The sequence below is a fragment of the Siniperca chuatsi genome, linkage group LG2 (genome assembly GCF_020085105.1).
Source record: "Siniperca chuatsi isolate FFG_IHB_CAS linkage group LG2, ASM2008510v1, whole genome shotgun sequence".
NCBI lineage: Eukaryota > Metazoa > Chordata > Actinopteri > Centrarchiformes > Sinipercidae > Siniperca > Siniperca chuatsi.
The window spans coordinates 22,142,636-22,152,287 of record NC_058043.1 but is presented as its reverse complement, the minus strand read 5'-3'; the positions used below and the strand labels follow the sequence as shown (position 1 = coordinate 22,152,287).

The 9,652-nt window shown below is 38.7% G+C and overlaps 1 protein-coding gene and 1 non-coding gene across 5 annotated transcripts in view; one reads left to right on the top strand and one right to left on the bottom strand.

Annotated features, from left to right (window-relative positions):
* LOC122868497 (tensin-2-like) overlaps positions 1-3,076 on the top strand; it is a 32,094-nt gene extending 29,018 nt beyond the window's left edge. For 3 of the 4 annotated variants that reach the window (XM_044180529.1, XM_044180532.1, XM_044180533.1), the window contains 3 exons: positions 817-885; positions 1,203-1,232; positions 1,406-3,076. In XM_044180529.1, coding sequence (XP_044036464.1) covers positions 817-885; positions 1,203-1,232; positions 1,406-1,550 — 244 coding nt within the window. In that variant the 3' untranslated portion in view covers positions 1,551-3,076. The remainder of the gene's footprint in view (positions 1-816; positions 886-1,202; positions 1,233-1,405) is intronic. The other variant, XM_044180530.1, reaches the window with a different exon arrangement.
* Positions 3,077-3,684: 608 nt separating this feature from the next.
* On the bottom strand, positions 3,685-3,756 carry trnaq-uug. The gene has a single exon. It is a non-coding gene; the product is annotated as a tRNA-Gln (tRNA).
* Positions 3,757-9,652: the final 5,896 nt, after the last annotated feature.

Here is a 9,652-nt window from a genome sequence, read left to right as displayed (position 1 = left end):
TGATGTTGCTAGGTACGCGTCCTGCGTCTCAGACGCATTCAAATCCGAAAGAACGCAGTAAACTCACTATCGACGCGACCAGGGGACGCACACTAATTTTCCCTGATAATGCTACATTGTGAACAAAAATCACAGCAATAAACAAAAGACACCTCGCTTTTAGAACACGAGTTTTACCTGGAACGTTTTGGCAGTGCACCAGTTGTTGTGTATCAGCTGTAGTATGCTAGTCAACTTAGCCCGGTTAGCTAAGCTCATGTAGTATAGCTGCTCAATCGCATGGGAGTGTTACGGTTTCCCGACTAGTTCCAGTGAACATGGACACAGATCAGTGTATTCCAACATTGTTCAACTGAAGTCGGGTTTGTCTGTGGAAACACTTCAAACATGTCATTTACGACGCCATCACCCGAATGTGTCAAATAGCGCAACGAGACAAAATCAGACTGAAAGGTGAGTCCTCCTCCCCACAGCGTTCAGGCAGCCTCTCACTGCAGATTCAGACCGTGCCAAAGAAATAACTAATATACCCATAGAACATCAAACACGAGTTTAACACTACAGTTTGTCAAAAAACACACAATTTATTGGGGACCCACTCAAATGACCACCTATCAACATCACTGTCAGACACAACAATCTTACTTCTTAGCAACATTATTACCTTTTCAGTGATGGTAATTTGTTATTTCGTTGACTTTCTCATGCATGACACAGTATGTACGCCAGTTTGATAGAAAACTTTCCAGATAGTTTTCTTAAAGCTAATGCCAAAGACAACTGAGTAATATTGTTTGTTTGTTTGTGTTTACACAGGCTATTTTTCAGGAGACATTACCCAATTAGCAGTGTGACTTTCAGCAGTCTCGACCCCCAAGACCAGAGGTGGGTCACTGAGACATGTAGAAAAACAGACACTGACAGTATGATTTTAATGAAAACTATATGTGCTTGTACATGTTGCTGCTGATGTAAAGGCAGTAATAACTGTGTGCTTGCTGCTGCTGCACAAATACTTTCTGTATTGACTTATATTTTATAAATATAAGTTCTGTGTTTTGTGTGTCTGCTTTTTTACTTTTTTATGAGAGGTGAATATAGATAGTCAGTGCCTAGTCTTTATAAAACAGTCTCCCTGTCTTTGTTGTACATGTTTTCTTACGTTTTGTCTCTGTGTCTCAATCTGTGTACCCGTGCTTCAGGTGGACTAATTCTGATAGCACGTCAAGCAAGTAAGTGCTTGCGTCACTGTGTGGTTTTCTTTGCGAGTGATATTAGCGACTGGTACAACGTGCTACTTTGCATGGCAATTAATCACAATCACAAACAAAATTGTGTTTCTTTCAGTGTCAAATATTATTTGCTCTTCCATCGTTTGACCTTTCATGTCTCCTCTTTGCTGCAGGATGTTTGGCTTTGTGGCGAGGCGGACAGGCAGTGCTACAGAGAACGTGTGTCACCTGTTTGCAGAGATGGATCCCGAGCAGCCAGCTGTGGCCATTGTCAACTTTATCAACAAAGTCATGCTGGGACCACAGCTCCACAGATGAGTTTGAAAACTCTGGACTATTGGGGATCTGGGGAAAATATTAATATAATTTTGACATATTTTTTAATGACGTGTGTGTGTGTAACTACATTTTTGCTTGCATTTGTACAGGTAGCACCACTGTGCTCGGCTGTACGACTGTTTGTTTTTTTTTAACAGAATCCAGTTCTGACAGATCACTGCTCTGTGGGGCAGAATTGTTTATAAGTCAGTTTAAAGAGCAGACACTTAGAGAGGAATAGTTTGATAACCTTTGCCTTTGGTAACCTTCACCAAATGAGATTGACATAAGAGTTTTGGGAGTGTTTTTGTTTTGTTTTGTTTTGTTTGTTTTTTTTTGCTGTTGGTAAAGTTATTTTATTTGTTATCCTGTTCACATAATGTACAACAAACTTCACAAGCTGCGTGACAATCCATGTACCACACTGTTATGTATTAAAGTTTCTCTATATCAACATTTAAAGCTGAAGGAAAAACTGTTAAGAAGGTCTTCAACAATGTAGTAGAATGTAAGAGTCATGGTTTAAGGTGTAAAGTGACATAATTGCAATTTTGGTCCCTATGCAATGTGAGGCCGCGATTAAATGAGAGAGGTTATGTATTTTGATTATCTAAGAAGAAAGTGTCTTTGACTACATTATTTTATACAGATTTGTAATAATTAGCATTTTGTTACTGCTGCAACTATACTATTAAAACTGTATTTTTGTTGAAGTGATAACCACAGATGTAGTAGCGTATTATGCTAAACCTACCTACAATTTAAAATGCAGACAAAATGTTATGTAGCTACTAACTCAGCCTTCAAACAGAATTAACAAATGTAATTTAAAAGTTCATGGACAGAACATGAATATTTATAGCTTTTCTACAGCTACAAATCATTTTTTTAAAAAAAGCCTTACTTTGTGAAGTTAAAAATGTCATGGAATCAAAGGACATTCTCATATGAGAAAATCTACAAAGTCTGCAATGTTGGTAATGTCATTATAAAAACAGCCAGTGCAGAAAAGTTTCTCCATATCACAGATTAGTCTTGGCCCTTTTTATGTCCCTATTTAACGAACCAGTATCCATGGCAACACATAATAAGTGAGTTATGTTTTAGAGGGCAGTTTCACTTTAAGCCAAAGATTTCATTATTGTGTAAAGATATTTGATTTTTTTTTAATCAGTACATTTTTGTTGTTTGGTATTTGTGTGTTTTCTATAAACAAATACAGTATTTAGATGACTTCAGCACAAGCATTATTTTTCATAATGGATTTTTATGTAAAAGAAGTAATATATTTTATTCCTCTGTGGTGGTGAATAGAATGGTATATGTCATATTTGACAGGAAATTTGAGTAATAAAATCACATCAAATGCAAGTGTATGCTTCATCATTTAAATGCTTCATGTAAAATATATTTTAAGATATTTTATTACTTACTTGCAGACCAAATCATATATTTGATGTTACCTTTTTTGTGACTTGCTAAGAGCAGGTAAAGATGGTACATCTGATTAAACTGAGTGCAACACTTGGCTTCTTGTATGACTTTCCACATATTCTCATCTTTTGCACTTAACTATAACCTTGAAACAGCACGATTCATGACACAAGCATTCATACTTTCTTCTTCTTCTTTGAGGTTTTACAGCAGTTGCCTTAACGTTGCATTACTGCCTCCTTCTAGATATAGTCTTCCTCAGTGTCCATTTTTTAAGTCATGTAATCTGTCCAGTAGCTCACATAAAACCAAATAGCCATTTTCTGCCCTCCATACTGTCTCCACACTCTGATGTACATTTTACACTGGCCTCTACTTGCCCTGTTTTCTGCAATTGTGTGATCATCACTTGTCTTTCTTCTGTGTATTCCCTGCACATTACTATGATATTCTCTGCTGCATATCCTAGAGCAACCTAGTTTTAGCCAGTGTCTTTAATTCCCCCGTGCTAAATGAGACATTTTGTCTATCCATGTTTTCAGATTTAGTTTTCTCTCTCTCCCTTATCTTCCCTCCACAGACAAATTATTGTAACTATGTACCATAACGCAAGTACTTACCATTAACTCAGCCTTTTGCTAGTGCATTTCCATTACTCAAAACAGTGCACACCTTTTAGGGGTGACAAATTAAAAAGATGAGGTCCCACCGAGATTTGAACTCGGATCGCTGGATTCAAAGTCCAGAGTGCTAACCATTACACCATGGGACCAACTCCGCTAGCCTCGGCCATAAAACCGTATTTGTCGTATCTGTCAGTGCCGTCTATGATTACGAACATTAGCTCTCTGGTTATGTCTTACCAAACGGTATGCTATTAGGGAGGTTAAACTCTTAATCAGTGACAACTACACCGTGTTTCGGCATTCCTAGTTAGCTCAGTAAAGCTAACCTAGCTAACTATGATAAGCTAACGAAACTCGCTGTGTGGTGAGAGACAGCAGCGTCGAGGTGTAAAATTCGAGGTAGCTTGTTTTTAACATACGCATCCATCTACAGGTGCAGACAGTCGACCACGTTTGTCTAACAGAGCCTGCCGATATGTGTTATCAAATACGTTACTGAAGGTTTAACAGAAATTCAAGTCAATTACTATCATAAGGTGGTGGGCTAGCTAGCTACTCGTGATCCGATTTCGGTTTCTCAAAATAAAAGCTTTGTTTTCAAAATAAAAGTTTAGATTAGGTAATTGCTAAAAGGTGTCAAACTAATGTAGTCTTATTTTTTATATGAGTTCATATATTAATGTATTGTGCAGCTAAATTTTAACAACTGATGAGTAAAGTACATCTGCTTAAGAAAACAAATTAAGAAATGTTTCACCAGTTAACTAGCTTGGTGCTTTTAAGTAACCCTCACTGCTCCAGGGCAGCTGCTCAGTGGCCAAGGGTAAAAGATTGTTTGTTCTGCTGTGAATGGGATTGGTTGGTTTGTGTATTACACACAACCAAGACACCACAGACACAGACTATTATTAGGTCATCAGGTATTATTAGCACCTAATAATTAACCAGATATGGAAGTGATTTTCGAGCCCAGCTGTTTTGCAGATTCTCAATCTAACTCTACTCTCCACACTTGATCCAGTTGACTGGGTTGAGAGATATAATGAGTTAGTCGTAGTCACTTGTTTAATATACTATAATATCGTAAGATGCTTATTTATGCCAATCTGTGCCATTATGAAAAATGTTACACTGTAAGATTTAGCAGATAGTGTTGTAAGATGTGTGATAGTACAGTACAGTAATGGGTGATTTTGGCCGTTGTCCCTCATCCTCCCAGAAGAGGGAACTAGAGGGACTTTAATAGACCACGGTAGGCCTCTTGAATAGTCAGATCTCCATATTGCAGCTCCCAGTGAGCCTCTGGAGCAAAACATAGTATGACCATAGTATGAGGTTTAATTCTTCTGCCCGTGAATGAAAGATTACAGTCAGTCTCACCACATCACTAAATTTGAGAACTGGATCATGTAGCAACTGTAATACCTGTTTTCAATAAGTCCTGTTATTTTTGTGTTTTATGAAGTCTAAGAACTGCAGGAGTCCAGGAACAGCTTCCACCCCCTCTTGGCTGTCTTCTGAGGAATTATAAAAAGAAAAATAACCTTTGGTCTCTTAAGTAAATATTTGAAGAAGACAAAGGAATCCCAACAATGCTCAAGATTTGCTGCAATAACAAACTTAAATTATATCTATTTGTTTGAGTGACAGAGAATACTAAACCATAAGTCACACATTAGAACAATTTCTGTATGTATGTGTATCAATCACTTTTAGAACTGTTAAAATAGTAAGGCTTGCTTATATATATATATATATATATATATATATATATATATATATATATATATATATATATATATATATATATATATCAGTTTATTATTAATGCTTTGAGAAGAAAAGCATGTTATGATACACTGCATTACTTCACTGATTATATTTTATTAATTGTATATTATTAAGCCTAACATCAAGGGTGAAAATTAAGTACATTTACTCAAGTACTTTACTAAAGTACAGTTTTCAGGTGCTTGTATAATTGTATATTTCAATTTTGTGACGCTTAATAGTTGTACTCCACTACATTTCAGACGGTGATAAACTCCACTACTTTTAACTGCTGCAGATTAAACTTAATTTATCCAATTGCATATTACATACCTGGATCGGCTACAGCATTAAAATAAAATAAAATAGAATAAAAATAAATTAAATAAAATTGTATGTGTATGCTACACTATAGAACAGTACAGGGCAGTTGAACACAGTACAAAACTGTATTACAAACTACTAAAATAGTACATACAGAAAAAAAAGAGAGAGATATTGCAAATGGTACAAAACAGTACACTGGAGGCAGTAAAGGCAGGATGTGAGCGAGTGATATTTGGTTATAAATTTAACGTCTGATGGCATTGAGGACGGCGCTGTCCTGAACCTGTTGTCTCTGGAAATAATACTCTGGTAATGTTTTTCAGAAGGTAAAAGATTGCATAGTTTGTGGCTAGGGATGAGTGTGGTCTTGGATGAGTCTGTGGGCCTCCTTCAAGTGTCTCCTGTGGTAAATGTCCCGGAGGGTTGGTCGTTTATTGCCTGTGAGAAACTATGCTGTTTACATCACCTGCTGTACAGCTTTACAGTCCAGGGCGGTGCAGCTTGGACACCACACAGTGATGCAGCTGCTACAGTTACACTCACATGTAGAAGGACAAAGGAGCCATGCTGAATTTACGTGTCAACAGTACTCAGTATTGCTGATCCAAAGGAACTTGAAACTGCTGACTCTCTCCACTTAAGGTATTCTGATGAGAATGAGGGTGTTTCCTCCTCGTCTACAATTATCTCCTTCATCCACTTGTCCTGGCACCATATTTAAGGGTCCCACCACTGCTTTGTATGCATATAAGAAACCTGTTATTCCTTACTTTGCACGTGTCTGAATTTTACAAATATCCTACTGTTTAGTATAGATGACGTTCTAGAAATCAGGCTGTTGCTGAAAGCCAGAAATAATCAGATTTTCTTTCTTCTTTCATGAAAACTCAGTAGGTAAGTGACTATGCCGATAGCTGTGGTGTCATTCTGAAACTGATGAAAATGGGGCTGTGCTGTGCCACCCAGTTATGTGTGATCAGGGAGTACTGGCATGGGCTTGAGTGCTGAGAATGAGTGGAGGAAGTGCCATTCTTCACCACCAGCCGCCTGCCTGTCAGCAAGTCCAGGATTCAGCTGCACATGGTGCATGCTGCTCAGACGTGGTCCCTGAGGATAAAGAGCATTATATTGAATGCTGTGCTGTAATCAGCAGTATTCTCATATGTATGCTCTTCAATGTGGGCCAATGTGGGATTCAGGTGATGGCATCCTCAGCTGATCTGTTTGCTCTAAGCAAACTGCAGACTGTCTAGATTGCCCGGGGGAAGAGAGACTATGTGGGTTTTGAACAGCAGCCCGAGGCATCCCATGATGACAGACGTAAGTGGAGCAGGGTGGTAGTCCCTCAGGCAGGATATCCTGGGTTTCATGGACACAACATGAATGCATGCTGCACTGCACTTACTGCACATTACAAGTGTGTATCCACCACTACACAGTGAGTGCTCTTAGACATACTGGGTCATTCTTACTGTAATTCTCAAAACGTGTGGGATGTGTTCAGCTTGTTTGGGAGGAAGGCAGATAAATGTGACGCACAGCTGGGTTTCCCCTTATGGCTCTGTGATTGTCCTCAGACCACCAAAGCTATCCCTTAGTAATGGATGATTGACAAAGTCAAGAAAGATATCAGACACATGATGTTTGATCATGTTTTCATTTATTTATTGGATATATGAAATAGCTTACTGTTATATTTTTTATCTGATCTGATGTGCCTGTACCTGATGAAGCTGCGTTTGTGTGTGTGCTTGTGTGTGTCAGCTTTTCTCTGACTTAAACATGTGATTATAATCTGATTATAATTTATGCTACATTGCTTTTGTGCAACATGATAGTTTTGTTCCCTGATAAACAATACATTTTCACTGACATGACTTTCATGTCTGTTAACCTGCTACTGTTTATGTATGACCTTACTATTTAGTTTTACAAACAGTAATTTGCACAATACTCACGCCTGGAGTCCTGTGTAATTTCACTCTGAACACCACATCAGCAAATTATTTTCTTTATCTTTAATGTTTTAGTTCATCTTATTGTGGCGAGAACAACAATGTCACGATGGACTAATGTTCCACATTACTTTCCACATTACTTTTTAATAAATGCATCTCTTGAAAATCTGCTTGGATGTGCATACTCATGTGTGTGTTCAACTGATCTTTACATCTCCTGTACTCTCCCTTTGCACTGTAGAATAGCCAAAAGTCAAATCTGCCTGTTCTTGAGGCATATGCCAGTATGCACTCTGTTACTATGCAAGTTATTTATGTCTCTGCACCAGCGCCACAAATACTAATTCCCATAGCTTTAGTGGGTCAGGTGTTCCTGATTTATGATTTCCACTCTCCTGATTTCCAGACAGCAAGCCAGCTCACTGTGAAGGGCCAGAGCATCTGAAGACACAAAATGGCTGGGCCAGGATACATGTCTGACATGGGTGTTGTGGAGCCAAATAAATCCCCATTAGCAGAATGGCTTGATCCAGTGCTGGTGCCAGACTTGGAGACCGCCCAAGCCACAGACCAAGGATCAACTCTCCATGAGCATGAACCTAACACCCACACACTTTACTACTAGTTACTGCACATGAATCAACAGCTAACAAGCTTATGACACGTGTGAGGTGCAGGAGGGTTCAGGATAAGCTAATTCTGAGGTTAAAACAGAATATAAAACTGGATATAACCAAGTCTGCAGTTGACCCGAACTTCACACACACGTGCTTGGGTTTTATGTCGCGGTCCTAATTGTTGAGTGGTCTGTTCTCTTTAGACACACAGCGGGTACTAAATGTGTAACTGTCTAATGTGGGGTGGACTGGAATATTTAGGGAATGTTTGTTGCGATTTTTGTCGTTTTGGAGGCAAGGCCGTGCAGGAAGGAGATGTAGAAAGCAGTCTAACAGTGTAAAACGTACTGTAGCTCTAGCACTGTGCTGACTGTTAGATCAATGCAGGGGATAAATGGAGGGCTTGTGGGAGTGCAAAATATCTGACACTATTTGATAAACAGAACACAGCCGACTATGTAACTTGTTCATACATTTTGTAAATTGTGAGAGGGGTAGGCGCAATAAACTATGGTTTCAGCCTACTTTTTTTTTTTTTGGTTATTGCTATAATCTGTTTTTGACATTGACTCATTATCTATTTAAGCCCTTGGGTGCATTTGCTGTTTCCAGTTTTAAGTTATTTTTTCAAACTAAAAGACCAAAATAGAGATCATTGCAAGATAGCACAAACAGATTAGATAGGAGATGGGAGAGAAATAGTACAGTAATAAAACTCTTTGTACTTTAAAGTGTAAAATGTATTTCTAAAAGCTATTATTTTATATTAAAAAACGTCAGAAATGAATGTGTACCATACTGCGCAGTTCTACCTCTTGCTTTCAGGCTGCAGCAAGAGTAAAGAACGATTATTTGGAAAAGGATATATGGGACCGGATGGGGCCCCCCTCTCTCTCCTTCGTATCTGTCTCCTTTACTGTGTTTACATTATAGACACACCCCTAACCTTCACCCAGGCCCCCTCCGCAGGCCCCACCACACACACACACACACACACATACACACACCACCATTACCACCACATACCGGAGTCCCTATGTGCACACAACAGTGAATTAACAAATGTCACCTAAATAAATAAGTGGGTCCATAAAAAGAGACTCCACCTTGGCGAAAAGCACAAAATATCAGCAAAATTTGCCCAGTGTGATCGTGTAGTGGAGTTGTTTAATCGATCTATTTTTAGCATACTCTTTACCATCTCTCATGCTTAGCAAATGTATGGCAAGATCGCCATGCAGCGGCATTGCTTCCCAGCCTACCACTGTACTGCAGAGTAGACACACCCCTCCAATACACACGCCTCACTGCACACATTTGCAAAGTGTCAAAGAAATAATGAAGCAAAATGCATAAAATGACAGATCTAG